This window comes from Raphanus sativus, chromosome 3 (genome assembly GCF_000801105.2).
Source record: "Raphanus sativus cultivar WK10039 chromosome 3, ASM80110v3, whole genome shotgun sequence".
Lineage (NCBI taxonomy): Eukaryota > Viridiplantae > Streptophyta > Magnoliopsida > Brassicales > Brassicaceae > Raphanus > Raphanus sativus.
The window spans coordinates 26,058,977-26,073,174 of NC_079513.1; the positions used below are offsets into that span (position 1 = coordinate 26,058,977).

A 14,198-nucleotide genomic window follows, 5' to 3' on the forward strand; every position below is an offset into this window, starting at 1 on the left:
CATTGTCAAAAGAGCTAGATTAAGAATGGTTCCAACTGTTCCAAAAAAAGAGTAGTTCCAACTTTCAAAATATTCAAGGATAGTAAAGTCGTTAAGGAAGTGACCGGTGCCGAATACGATGATCTGGTTGCAGCCATTGAGACAGCGAGGTCTGTTGGTTCTTAGTGATGAACCAACTATCAATGCTTAGTAAACTCTGCTGCTCTTATTTTATTGGTAATGAAAAGAGTTTATATATTAAATGAAAGTTAAGTTGGTGATTAAGACAAAAGCAGATTTCTCAAAAACTACTAGTATGTCTTGATCATTATGCCCCCAAGTTGGCTTTAATCTAAGCAAGTAGTGGGTGGATTATTTATTTGTTCTTTCACAGCTGTTCACGCATGTTCTGGTTTTAATTATTTGTATTTACCTAATCCAACCACCCATGTTTTGTTCATTTCATACGATGCTTCTTTTGTGTATTTAACAAGTTCAATATGCTATGGGTTGTAAACTTCGATAGCCAGTCCCTTAGATTATTTTGATAAATACTTGCAGACAAACAATTGAAGCTAAGCTGATCTCATTTCTTCTTTGGCAATTTTGAAAATGCTCCCTGCAGAATCCGAGAAGATCACCTTGCCCTTTCATGACCATCCTTTATCATGTGAGGAAGTGGATCACTTTTCTTGCAAACTGTTCTGTATGATAACCGGCGTTGGCTATCGCTGCGTAGAGTGCAATTTCTCTCTGCACAAGGACTGCGTCGACCGCTGCTTGACCCATCCATTTCACTGCAGTCACTTTCTCAAGATCTTGCCTACAGCCTCACTTGATAAGAATGAAAATGATCATCATCACGATTGTCATTTTTGTAAAAAACGGCTTCCGTTTGTGTTGGCTCGTTGCACAATATGCAACATAAACATGGATCTAACTTGTCTAGGGCATGTACCACCACGCACTATTTTTCAACCGAAGCACCACACGCATAGCCTCACCCTCTTGCCAAGACTAGTTACCTTTACTTGTAATGCTTGTGGTGTGGAAAGCGACCGCAACCCTTACGTGTGTCTTTCATGCAATCTGATGGTCCACAAAGATTGCATTGATCTACCTCGAGTCATTAGCATCAACCGTCATGACCATCGTATCTCTCATACTTTTCATCTTGGTCAAAGCCAAGGCCAAGACAGAGACTGGGAGTGTGGAGTTTGTAGGAAAAAAATAAACTGGGTCTACGGAGCTTTCAAATGCTCTCGTTGTCCTAGTTACGCTGTTCATTCAAGATGTGCAATCAGAAGTGAAGTGTGGGACGGGGATAGAGCTTGAAGATGTTCCTGAAGAAGAAGAAGAAATCGAGTATCCATACAAGGTACTTAATGAACTAGATATCATTCATTTTAGTCATGAGAATCATGTTCTAAGGTTGCATGATGAGAATCATCACGTTACGGATATGATGAGGTGCGACGGTTGCGTTTAGCTATCAACGGAGATCCATGCTACAAATGTGTGGAATGTGATTTCATCCTTCACAAAACGTGTGCTAGTCTCCCTAGGAAGAGACGGCATTTACTGCACCGGCATAAACTAGCTCTACGAGCTTATAATGACAAGACTTTTACATTCAACTGTAGCGCTTGTCAAACCATGTCTAATGGTTTCTTTTACGATTGTTTTGAAGACCTTTGTCGTGATTACAGCGGCAGCGATCGTAAGTACGATGTTCGGTGCAGTTCTGTATCCGAACCCTTTCACCATGATCTGCATCCACATCCCTTATACTGGACCTTGGAAAGTTCCAAACACTGTCATGCTTGTGGGACAGAGATTCGTTATCCCTTAAGCTGTACGGTTCGTGAGTATGCGTTATGCATGAGATGTGCTACTTTACCAAGAAAGGTTAAACATAGGTGTGATGATCATTTTCTATCGTTATCTCAAGGCGTCGGAAACTCGAGCGGGGACTTGTGGTGTGACATATGTGAGACCAAGACAGATCCGAGTGTATGTTACTATACTTGTGATGGTGAGTGTGGTGTGAGTCTCCATATAAAATGTGTACTTGGAGATACATATTATTTGAAGATGGGACACATAGCTCCTGGTCTTGAAGTACTTCCTAATAGTGGCGCCACTCGGCCTTTATGCAGCGATTGTGGACATCGTTGCAAATTCCCCTTCCTCATGAGGCTAACTAGACAAGAATCTGTTTCTCACCTTTGTTCAATAGATTGTTATTTTCGCTTTCAACAAGGGTTATAATCATCCCTATTCATACTTTAAATTATATGTCTAAGTTGTATTATACTTGGAAAGTCTGTGTTGTTCTTTGTTTTTATCGACAGGCTTTTATTGGATGTCCTGTCATACTTTTTTTTTTTTTTTTGTAACTGGACTTATTTATTTCATGTGTGAAATAAACAAAATGATTAGGAGTATAAACCTCTCATACAACTTAACTCATGTACTAACTATTCATAACTTACAAGCAAACTTACTATAGATCAAAAGCAAAAGTAGAGAAACCAACAAGCACTCAAGAAACAACGTGTAAGGAAAAGCCAAGGCATTACATGGGAAACCAGTTTGGTAAGAGCGGTTCACTCAGCTAAAGTTGTCGTATCTCTTGGTCTGGCCGATCAACTGCGTGTCACTAGGACCCACATTTCACTTATTAATTTATTTTTGACGGTAAACAAATAAAGAAAACGACATATGATAACGTCCCAGATCTGCGCGCGCTGCCATCTTTTTATAGGGCGCCACGAGACCAAAAAAAAAAAAACTAAATCATACAATTCCTTATTTAGTTTTTTTTTTTTTTTTTTTTTTTTTTTGCTAAAATATTTTCTATTAAATTGCATGAGAAATAAATGTTTTACAAAGCCAAGCTTAGTGGCAAATGCCTTACAAAGAACCGAACCCGAAACTGCAAGCAGTAGATTTTGCAAACTAACAAACCATTTCACTCGCCCAAGTGAATAATTAGCTAGCAGAGCAGTGTAGCGGTAAGAGAGTAGATGAAGAGTAGCTGGGGAACCTTATCATGAATGCCATGCCTGAAAGAGGAGAGAAGCAATGCCAGGGTCGTCCTGTCTAATAGCACCTATCCGTAGCTTGATTATGTTATGAATCTCCTTGATGACTGCAGAGGGGAGCCTAAATCTGCTTCTATGAAGCCTTCCATTACGTTCAGCCCATATGCAGTAGATAGAAGCCTGCCAAGCCAACAGAGTAAGCAGTCTAGTGTGTTTTGGTGTTGTCAAATTCCCCAATGCCGTTAGAGTACCGTGCCAATCTATTGGTGTAGAGAATCCCGATCGAGCAGCTGCAGTGTTCCATATCTCCCAAGAGTATGGGCATGAGAAATATAGGTGATCCCTTGACTCAACGTCCGAGTTGCAGAGCACACAGATAGGATCAACATTAAGCCCCCACTGTACCATCCTATCCTTAGTAGGGCACCTGTTCAAAGCAAACAACCAAGATAGAAACTTGTGCCTCGGGATTCCTCCAGAGAACCAAATTACTTTGCACCAAGGGACTCGCTGGTTATTATCACGCAAGAGGTCATAGACAGCTTTTGTTGAGTAGGCTTTCGTAGGCTTTCCTTGCGGCATCCATTGATAGGTATCAGCTTCATTTGTTAGCGCCAGTGTGGAGAGATGGGTTTGGATGTTTACCAGAGCTTCTGATCTTGCAGGAGGCAGTTGCCAAGAATCAAGCACCCATAATTCTGCCAAGGTAGTAGATTCCGGGATCCCAGTATTGCGTGTGTTTTCCCCTCGGAGATATGTCTTGAGGCTTCCGAATGGTGACCAGTTACTAGACCAGAAATAGCAAGTCTCGCCATTCCCCACCACCATCTTGATCCAGTCAAAGACGGTGTGCCGCTGTAACAGTAGGTAGTTCGCCAGCCAGGAGTTCTTCTGCTTTGTGTTTATGACCCAGAAGTTGTTGATGTTGCCGTCAAGAACCTCCGCTAGGTACCAAGCAGCCCAAATAGAGTCCTGTTTAAAGAAGAGAAGCCAGATAAGTTTTATTGCACAAGCCGCATTCCATACGACCCAGTTCTTTAGCCCTAGACCTCCTTCATGTTTTGGAGCAGAGACCTTGTCCCAAGCCACTTTCGCCGCCCCACTGCCATCCAGTTTGCCTTTCCACAAAAATCTTGAACAAAGTTTATCAATCTCCGCAAGACAAGCTTTAGGCAGAATGTAGGCAGAAGACCAAAAATTAATTATTCCAGAGATGACAGTTGAGATCAATTGTAGCCTTCCCGCGAAAGACAAAGATCTCGAAGTCCAGCTCAAGAACCTCGATTTTATTGCCTGTATCAGTGGGGCACAGTGAAGCATGGAGAGCTTCTTGGTACAGAGAGGCACTCCCAAGTATCTGACAGGTAGAGAGCCAGGAGAAAGGCCTGTAGCAGATGATATAGCCTCCATTTCATGTGGTTTCAAGCCTGCATAGTAGATCGACGTCTTGTCTACGCTTATCCCCAGCCCAGAGCGCGCTTCAAAGTCCCTCAGTAACCCTATAATAGTGTTGACAGACTCCACTGTTCCATCGCAGAAAATGAGCAAATCATCAGCAAAGCATAGGTGGGTTAGACCGGTCCTCTCACACTTCGCATGATATTTAAAGTCTCCTCTGCGAGCTGCCAAATTCAGAGATAGAGATAAACAGTTCATGGCAATCACAAATAAATAGGGAGAGAGTGGATCTCCCTGCCGTAATCCACGTTTGCCTTTGAAGTATCCATGAAGAGAGCCATTAAATCCGACGGAGAAGGACGTGGAGCAGACACAAGCTTCAACCCACCGGACGAATATCTCAGGCAGGTGCAAGCCCCGAAGACATTGAAAAATGAATTCCCATCGCACGGTGTCAAATGCTTTTGCAATGTCTATTTTGATGGTGATTCGTTTCTGGCCGCCATTCTTGTGATATCCTTGGACAATTTCCGATGCCAGCAGAGTATTTTCAATCAGAAGTCTTCCTTTGATGAACGCTGTCTGGTTTGGCAAGATTGCTTCAGTGAGAATAGTCTTTAAGCGCTTCACCAGTAGCTTGGAAATTGTCTTGTAGGTTGTGTTGCAGCAAGATATCGGGCGGAAGTCCGTGATTGCAGAGGCTCCGGGTTTCTTTGGCACAAGGGTGAGTATTGTAGCATTTGTAGCAGCAGGCAGAAATGAAGAAGTAAAGAACTGTCTGATCGCACCAATAGTTTCCTCACCAACTATACTCCATGCTGATTTGAAAAAAGCTGAAGTGAAGCCATCAGGTCCCGGAGACTTGTTAGGATTGAGCTTCAGTAGAGTAGTTGTTATCTCCAGGTCAGTAGGGAATGAGGCTATGAAGGATCGCTGCTCCTGGCTGCATCGAAAGGGGATGATCTGCAGGAACCATTGAAAAGGGGAGAGCAGTTGAGGAAGATCTGTAGGGGCTAGGATCGAGGTGAAATGATTAACTGCAATCCTGGCCATCTGTTCCGGATCAGAGATAAGGACTCCGTTTGAAAGCATAAGGGACCTGATAGAGTTGTAAGCTAGTCGAGCAGCAGCGACTCTCATGAAAAAGAGGGTGTTCTGATCTCCAAGATGAAGCCAGTTGATACGTGACTTTTGCTTGAAAAAGGATTCTTCAATACCCCGCAAGAAGCTCCAGTGATGATGGATTTCTTTTTCAGCCTCAAAATTCTCAGTAGAGGGGTCCTCCAATAGTTTAACCTGCACATCTTTAAGCAAACCGTTAGTAATATTCACTCTCTTAGAAATGTCAGAAAAGCTCTCTTTGCTAAGTGTTTTTATCACTCTTTTAAGGTGTTTAAGTTTGTAGGCTAGCCCACAGAGATCCTTTGCTCTGTTTCCACACTGAATCCAAGCCGATCCAACCGAGTCCACAAAGCCAGGGTGATTGGTTAAGAAGTTGAAAAATTTGAAAGGTTTGGTTCCAGAGAATGGGAGGGGGCAAGATAGGTCTAGAAGGCAGGGAGTGTGATCTGAGAATTCAAAGGGGAGGAAAGAGGCTACACTGTCCGGGAAACACTCAAGCCATTGGCTGTTAACAAGAGCTCGATCAAGTTTTTTAGTGGTTGGGTTTTGGGGGGAACTATTGGTCCAAGTGTTTTGGCTGCCTTGGTATCTGAGGTCAGCCAGTTCCAGCTCGAGAATAACATCATGGAACTCAACCATGTCTGGAGTAAGATGATCTACCGAAGGCGATGAGTGCTCAGAGTGGTGAGTTATTTGGTTAAAATCCCCACCAACCATCCAGTTCCTTGATTCCAGAAATAAGGTTGTCTGCACTTCCCTGAGATCCTCCCAAAGACTGAGGCGTTCATCTCGCAGGTTAGAAGCATAAACCGCAGAAAAGTGGAAGGTTGTTGCTCCCGGAATAGATACAGAGCAGGTAATAGATTGACGAGATTGGTGCAGGATCTGGACAGTAGCTGGGAATTTCCAAATGATGATTATCCTGCCATCTTCATCAGTATCGTGGTTTGCAAAGTAGCTCCAGCCACTACATGCTCTCTGCATAACGAGGTTCAGGTTCGGTTCTTTAATATGAGACTCCAAAATTGCACCCGCAATAGGCTTATTTAAAGATAGCCAACTAGCAAAAGGGCGGTGCTTGTCCGGATCATTAAGTCCACGGACGTTCCAAAAAAAGGTTTTGATCGACATAATTACTGAGGGGTGTCAACCTTCCCTTGGGCAGAGGAAGGAGACGCAGGGACAGAGGTAGGAGGGGTAGGCAGAGGTTCAAAAGCTAGGGGCAAAAAAGGGTTTGAGGTGGGAATAACAGAGAAGGGAGGAGACTGGGTATGATCAGGCTGAGGGAGCTGGGGGGAGGGAGAGGTAGTTTGTGTGGAAGAGGGGTTTAATGGATCAGATGGGGGAGGTATGAAGGGGTTGAAAGAAGTTGCGGTGTTAATAGGGGAAAGTATAGGTAGAGGAGCAGATGATGCAGGAATAATAGGGCGGGGAATATGGGGAGCAGGGAGAGCTAATATGAAGTCAGATGAAGGAGAGCAAGGAGCTTCCATCATATCATCATCAGTGATACCTAGAGCCATACCAATAGTAGAAGGCGCTAGTGGCAGGTTCTCAACAGCCATGGGCATCGGGGAGTCAGCTGGGGAAGTAGGTGAAACGGGTTTAACGGGGGAGATGGGAGTTTCAGTGGAAGAGGTGGCAATGGAGGGAGGAATAGGTTCGACGGGATGATGAGGGTCAGCTGGGTTCTGAGGTAAAGAGGCATCTGGGCTTTCCTTGCTATTCTTCTTCGGAGTGGATTTCGATTTATCTTTGACTAGAATCCATTCCTGAGATTTCTTAGGACAGTGCTTCATGAGATGACCTTGTTCTTTGCAAGAGTAGCAAGTGTGAGTGGATTGGCCCTGTTTAGATCCAGTAGCTGAGGGTTTAGGTGGGGGTGGAAGTTGGGGGCAGTTTTTAGAGATGTGCCCAATCTCCTCACAATTAGCACAAATTGGTGGAACCCATGGATATTCGACTGAGACATTGACGAATGATCCATCTTGACGGCCAACCTCAACAATCTTCGGTAGCGGAGCAGTGGCATCAACCTCAACTTTTACGTGCGCCACACTGATACTCGAGAGTTTGAGGGTCCAATCATCAGTCTCTTTAGGTTCTCCTATCTGCCCGGCAATGTGACTCAGCCCCTTTTTGTGAATGAGATCAAGAGGGACATCAATTAGGTGAGCCCACAGCTGGACCCGTTTCAACGAGGGAGCAGACTTATCACTGGAAGCAGTCCACTGGGATACGTAGAACATAGTGGTGTCAACATACCAATATCCTTTGAGAAGCACCTTCTGCTTGATATAGTCGTTAGGGATCCGGACGAGCACTGAGTTGGAGGCAGGCGACATGTGAATCTCCAAATGTTTTCCCTTGCCCCACATGTAGTTAAGGACATTTTGAATCAATGAATAGGCGGGGATTCTGCCGAAGAATTTGCAGACGACAAAGTCTCGATGAAGCTCTGCTCCCATCTGATAAACTTCATCAGGGATGATAACTCTAGGGTTACCGGAAGGTCCAAGAGAGCGAGGAGACAGCCTTTCAAGAGACCTATCAATATTGCTTTTGACCTTATTAACCCAGGAAGTTTTAGGTTGGGCGGGAGGAGCAGCAGCGGGTGCGGTTGGTTGGGAAGAGGGAGAAGGTAGAGTAGGAGGTGTGGATGAAGCAGGTGTAGGCAGAACGGGAGGGGAGGCAGAGTAACAGGGAATTGGCGAAGACGCAGGAGGAGGAAGAGTAGGCGGCGTGGGAGCGGCGGGGAGGGGAGGGAGAGGCTGGAGGAAAGTGGGAGGGGGATAGAGAGGCTGGAGAAAAGACGGAGGGCTACCAAGTAGACCAGAATTGGTAGAGGTTTGAGAAGATTTCACTGTAGTATCACTGTTCCCAGATCTAGGGTTAAGGTGAAAGAGATTTAGGGGAGGAGAGAAATAAGAGGAGAGGAGGGAAGTGGGAGTAGCAGATTGAAGAGCTACAGGTTTAGGAGAGGAGTTCACGGCGGAGGAGGAAGCCAGAACAACAGTGGGTTTGAGAGAGGATTTGGGGAAACGGGGAGGAGGAGAGGGTTTGAGAGGGGATTTGCGAGAGGGGGGGAGGGTACCAAGCGGAGGGAACTGAGCGGGATCTGGAGGGTCAGGGGGTCGGGAAAAGGTGGGGGGCGATGGAAGACGACGGTCGGAGTAGCAGGGTCCAGGGGGGAAACGAGAGCGGCGGACAACCAGGAGTTAGCCATTTTTTTTTATTTTTTTATTTTTTTTTTTTTCCCTTATTTAGTTCCATACTCAAAAATATATATAAAAATTCTGAGAAAAACGAAAATCCCCAAAAACTAGGGTTTCTTCTTGCCCAATTATTTACTTCTTCTTGTACGAATTTACACAACTGTCGCCTGTCGGGAGGGTTCCGAATTACTTAAGTTCTTCTCTGGATTTGTTCAAGTTCCGATTTTTTTTTCGCATTGAGCTATCTGTCGATTACAAGTTATCATCCTAGAAGACGAACACGATTGTGAAAAAACTTCATCGTGAATTTCCTCTGGTACGCTGCTTCTGGTCTTCTTTATTTTGTGTATTTTTGAAAATTTTAAATCGTTGAAGATTCAGATAATTAAACAGATACAGGTGCCCTCAAACAATTGGTTGAATGTTAATATGAGCTTCTGTTAATTTGAGTTTTTAAAAGATTTCTCCTTTCAAAAAAAAAAAAAAAAAGATTTCTCCTTTTTGTTTTTAAAAAAAAAAATTAAATTTGATTGGTTGTTAGTTAACTAATTGAGTTTTTGAAGAGATGGAATCGAACTCGGGAAGAGGAAACGAAGCGGAAGTCAATCACAATGATGCTGGTCAGCAGCAGCAACCAATGATGTATGCAGAGCCTTGGTGGAAGAGCAACTCTTTTGGTGTCGAGAGGCCTTCTCTAGTTCCATCAAAGTCCTCCTCTTTGGAAGAGTGTCCGGACGGTTCAGAGTCAAACGATGTTCACTCTGCTGCATCTGAAGACGATGGCGCTTGCAAGGATTCACAAGCTACAACTTCCTCCCCTTCAGGTTTGTTTGTTTTGTCGTCTTACTTGGTTTTTGTGTCTGGTCAATAATCATTCTTCCGCCAGTAACTTTTTGATACCTGATCTCTTGGGATGCCGTGTGGATTACAGTAACTTGTTAAGTGGTAACTACGAATGCCAAAGGAGATAACCTCTTGTTGATGTGTGGCATTTATTTTTCTTCTTCTGTAGGTAACATGCATGGTCAGGGTCAGCAACTTGTACAACCACCAGAGCTTGTTGGACACTACATTGTATGCGGTTTCCTCTCAATCTTCCAATTTATATTACTATTATGTTTCATTTCTGGAGCCGTTAAATTGAATATAATTTATTTAGTATATTACCCATAATATTCATGATAAACTCAGTCTCTGCATTTGCGCTAGGCTTGTGTCCCAAATCCATATTATGGGGGAATGGTGGGAGCATACGGACATCAGCAATTGGTACCTTGTCTAAACCTCTCTCAGTCTCTCTGCAATAGTTCCGTCTGGTGTTATGAGTTGAGTGATTTCGATCATCTGACTCTGTTTGTTGCATTCATTGAAGCAGGGTTTTCATCCATATCCTGGAATGCCTGGTGAGAGAACAGCACTACCGCTCGACGTGACACAAGAACCTGTCTATGTGAATGCGAAACAGTACAAGGGAATTCTAAGGCGACGAAAAGCACGTGCCAAGGCCGAGCTAGAAAGGAAAGCAACCAACGGAAAGGTAGTTTTTTTTTTCTCTTTCTTTCTTTCTACTGATCAAAATTGCGTTGTATACTTGTGTTGTGCATATGAGAATAATTAAAAAAAAAATGTGGCAGCATAGGTTGGGAATCTTAAGCATGTTGTATAGTCACTGTAGAATCTATAACTTTCCTTTGTACCTCGGTTAACTTTTGGCGTTCTCTGTGACAGCCATATCTTCATGAGTCGAGGCACAATCATGCAGTGAGAAGGGCAAGGGCTAGTGGAGGCCGGTTTGCGAAGAAAACAGAGGCTGAAGTAGCAGCTGAGAGAGAGAAAGAGAAAGGGGTTCTTCAGCAACCAACTCGTCAGGCGCTGAACAGATTCTAACCAGATCCTGAATTCTTAAGATGCACCATAATCAAACCAAAGCCTCAGAGAAAGAGGGACACGCTTTGGCTAAAACTGGCAAATCATTCTTGGCTTTTTTTTTTTTTGGTTTTGTGTTTGCTTAGCTGTTCTTGTCAGAGTTCCATAGTGTGTGTGGTTTTGGAGTCACAAATGTATATAGAGACAGGGGAATAGTCAGTAGTAGGTCTTTGTTTATATTCTTTTTTGTAATATACGTTTTGCTTTTCTGAGCAGACAGTGTGTTGTGTTATTATTACAGAACTGAAACTTCTTGTCCAGTATCTTTTTTTTCTGTTTATACGAGATGAGAATCCACCGTGAGAAGCACGCGCTAGTTGGAATCTCTAGTGAGGCCCCACCTAACGAAAACCCTTAAAAGAAAGAATCTTCCTTTCAAGCTGTCTCTCTCTCTCTCTCTCTCTCTCCACTGCTCTCAATATATCGCAGAGACTGAAAAGCACCAAAGGAGACGACTTTCGCGCAGATCTCTCTCTGTTTTGAAAGTCGCATCAATCACAATGGCAATGACCTCATGTTTCTTCAGTGTTCCGACACCGAACACATCATCCTCCATCACTGAATCCAATCTCACACGTCCCCACCTGGCCTTCTCTCCTAGACTCTCGTCCTTCTCCTCCTCCTTCACCGCAAAGTCCATCTCTTTCCACCGCCGCGTCACTATTTCCCCTGTTTTCTCCGCATCAATCTACAGAGGCGGCGGCTCTGACGATAACAACAACAACAACGGAGGAGATGGTGGCGGCGGCGATGGTGGCAAGAACGACGGGGATGGAGACGGTGGCGGCGAAGACAGGGATAGGAACAGGAGCGAGGCGATGATGCTGTTGAAGGAGTCTGGGACCGAACTGGACAGTCTTCCCAAGGATCTAGCGGCTGCTGTTGAGTCTGGTCGGATCCCTGGATCGGTTATCGCTAGGTTCCTAGAGCTTCAGAGATCGGCTGTGATGAGGTGGCTGATGCAGTTTGCTGGGTTTAGGGAGAGGTTGTTGGCTGATGATCTCTTCTTGGCTAAACTCGCCATGGAATGTGGTGTTGGTGTCTTCACTAAGGTCTGCTCTCTCTCTCTCTCTCTCTGTTTGGATCTTTGGTGACTACTTGGCGTTTATGGAGAATTCTATATAGAGAAAGTGTTTTGATTCGTTTGTTTACAGACTGCTGCTGAGTATGAACGGCGTAGAGAAAATTTCTTCAATGAACTTGAAGTTGTCTTTGCCGATGTGGTAACTCATCTTTCTTTCTCTCTTTAATTTTTTTTTTTATGTTTGGTGTTGCTTCTGTAGGCCCCATGTGGTGACCATTTTCTATACTGTTCATGTCAGATCACATGAATAGAATTGAAATTTACTACTATTAGATATTTCTGAAATTGTTTAATGGTAGGAGAGATTGATGAGAACAATACTCTTTTAGATGACCCGTTCAGGTAGACGAAAGGTTGTGTAGTTTGTGGTTGTTACTTGTAATGGGGTCTCTCATTTTTTCACCTTTAGTTTGTTGCATGACTTTGACAAAACAGTTGAGATTTGCTTTGTCTCTGACGTAAAAACAAATCTTGAACTGTACAATAGTCTCTCTCTCTCTCTCTCTCTCTCTCTCTCTCCTCTCTCTCTCTCTCTCTCTCTCTCTCTCTCTCTCTCTCTCTCTCTCTCTCTCTCTCTCTCTCTCTCTCTCTCTCTCCTCTCTCTCTCTCTCTCTCTCTCTCTCTCTCTCTCTCTCTCTCTCTCTCTCTCTCTCTCTCTCTCTCTCTCTCTCTCTCTCTCTCTCTCTCTCTCTCTCTCTCTCTCTCTCTCTCTCTCTCTCTCTCTCTCTCTCTCTCTCTCTTTTTTTTCTTTCTTATTTATGATGAATAAAGGGTCAAACTTTTCTGCTATGTCACTTTGTAAGTTAAAAGCTCCTTGAACTATATGGCAAGTAGATACTCATATGTTTTGTCACTTCTCATACTCATACTCATTGCCATCTTCTGCTATATGGTATTTGGATAAGTGGACTCACTGTTATTTATTTATTATTTTTAATTAGGTGATGGCTATCATTGCTGATTTCATGTTAGTTTATCTTCCTGCTCCAACCGTGTCTCTTAGACCACCTCTCGCACTTACTGCTGGTGGTATCTCCAAGTTTTTCCACAACTGCCCTGACAATGCCTTCCAGGTATTGTAAAAACGATCGTTTGGCACATGCAGCAGCAGGATAAGTTTTGCAAAAAGGTCGCTCTGTTCTAACTATCCAACATGTTTGCCGCAGATTGCTATCTCCGGAACCTCTTACTCTCTCTTGCAAAGGCTAGGTGCTATAGCGGTGTGTGATTGTTCTTTTCTTTTCTTTTTTTGTCAATTTCTGGATAAATATTATATCGTTTGTGTATGTTGTGCAGCGCAATGGGGCTAAGCTGTTTGCCGTTGGTACCACATCATCCCTGGTGAGTCAAAACATATTTACCTTGAGAGGGAAACATAAGTCAGAAGATGGATAGTTTCTTCACATTTTGTTCTACACTTGTTTTTTGACTAAACGAATCTGTATAATTTAATCTGGTTAGGTTGGTACAGCTGTTACAAACGCATTTATAAAAGCAAAGGGAGCTGTGGACAAGACTTCTGAGGGTGAAGTCGAGACTGTTCCAATAGTATCCACAAGCGTTGCATATGGTGTCTATATGGCAGTTTCTAGCAACCTTAGGTACTCTGTGTTTTTCTTTCTTTTCTAACGAAACATACTGCACTTTTAGCATTAAGATTGGATATAAAGTGATGATGAGGTGTATGGTTTTGAAATAAAAACAGGTACCAAGTATTGGCCGGTGTGGTAGAACAACGTTTCCTGGAGCCAATGCTACACCAACACAAACTTGCACTCAGTGCCATGTGTTTCGCTGTTAGAACAGGCAACACCTTCTTGGGTTCCTTATTGTAAGTTGTTTTAAGTACAACACAAAACCTTGTTCTTACTTTACTCTCTGTCCTAGCAATTTTTAATTCACATGTTCTTTTTTTTTTGATTCAGATGGGTTGATTATGCACGTCTCATAGGGATCCAGAAATCTCATTGATGAGTCAGAAGAAGAACATGATGAGCTCGGTTCAACATGATCTGCTTTCTACTTATGTATACGAAACTACTTTTGTTACTGAATTTGATTTGTTCCTATTTGATAGGAAATTAGTCGATATGATTCCATGCAAACAGAGGCTATTTTTTTTCACAAACCACATAAAAGACTTTTATGCATTTGGGGTTTGAAGTCTCTTTGATTCAGAGGTTGTTGGATTATAAGTGTCCCCACCGTCTAGTATACTGCAGCTAGAAGTAGACAGCATATGTCAACAAATGTCAGATCCAACCAATACAGTTCAAGCATTAGCAATTATTGTCTACCTCATATAGTGTATCAAGATTACTTGAATAGAGAGTTCGATTAGTCTTTTAACAGCAACACATAGCTCACATAGAAGCGATCACTAACATATGTGCTCCCCTTTTTTCATTAGGCGATAATTTCATCTCT

At 43.3% G+C, this 14,198-nt stretch overlaps 2 protein-coding genes and 1 pseudogene across 3 annotated transcripts; all 3 read left to right on the forward strand.

The window, feature by feature from the left end:
• Positions 1–511: 511 nt before the first annotated feature.
• Positions 512–2,343, forward strand: LOC108837212 (uncharacterized; annotated as a pseudogene).
• A 6,514-nt stretch (positions 2,344–8,857) lies between these two features.
• On the forward strand, positions 8,858–10,947 carry LOC108847955 (nuclear transcription factor Y subunit A-1). Of its 2 annotated transcripts, none has more exons than XM_018621338.2 (6): positions 8,858–9,077; positions 9,325–9,585; positions 9,774–9,835; positions 9,971–10,030; positions 10,134–10,298; positions 10,490–10,947. In XM_018621338.2, the coding sequence occupies exons 2-6, from the start codon at positions 9,327–9,329 to the stop codon at positions 10,646–10,648; spliced, it is 705 nt and encodes a 234-aa protein (XP_018476840.2). In that variant the 5' UTR covers positions 8,858–9,077; positions 9,325–9,326; the 3' UTR covers positions 10,649–10,947. The 2 variants fall into 2 exon arrangements, with proteins under 2 accessions (XP_018476840.2, XP_018476841.2); XM_018621339.2 differs by having other exon boundaries at positions 8,862–9,077; positions 10,137–10,298.
• Positions 10,948–11,031: 84 nt separating this feature from the next.
• On the forward strand, positions 11,032–13,921 carry LOC108847954 (protein RETICULATA-RELATED 4, chloroplastic). The gene is made up of 8 exons (XM_018621337.2): positions 11,032–11,739; positions 11,842–11,910; positions 12,713–12,844; positions 12,938–12,991; positions 13,068–13,112; positions 13,233–13,372; positions 13,477–13,602; positions 13,697–13,921. The coding sequence occupies exons 1-8, from the start codon at positions 11,188–11,190 to the stop codon at positions 13,740–13,742; spliced, it is 1,164 nt and encodes a 387-aa protein (XP_018476839.1). The 5' UTR covers positions 11,032–11,187; the 3' UTR covers positions 13,743–13,921.
• The last annotated feature ends 277 nt before the right edge of the window (positions 13,922–14,198 follow it).

Bases quoted from the DNA above. Each gene is read 5' to 3' on its own strand.
- LOC108847955 (XM_018621338.2), top strand. From the start codon at position 9,327: ATGGAATCGAACTCGGGAAGAGGAAACGAAGCGGAAGTCAATCACAAT. The intron at 9,586-9,773 runs GTTTGTTTGTTT...CTTCTTCTGTAG, and splicing joins TACAACTTCCTCCCCTTCAG to GTAACATGCATGGTCAGGGT. The intron at 9,836-9,970 runs GTATGCGGTTTC...CATTTGCGCTAG, and splicing joins AGCTTGTTGGACACTACATT to GCTTGTGTCCCAAATCCATA.
- LOC108847954 (XM_018621337.2), top strand. From the start codon at position 11,188: ATGGCAATGACCTCATGTTTCTTCAGTGTTCCGACACCGAACACATCA. The intron at 11,911-12,712 runs GTAACTCATCTT...ATTTTTAATTAG, and splicing joins AAGTTGTCTTTGCCGATGTG to GTGATGGCTATCATTGCTGA. The intron at 13,603-13,696 runs GTAAGTTGTTTT...TTTTTGATTCAG, and splicing joins ACCTTCTTGGGTTCCTTATT to ATGGGTTGATTATGCACGTC.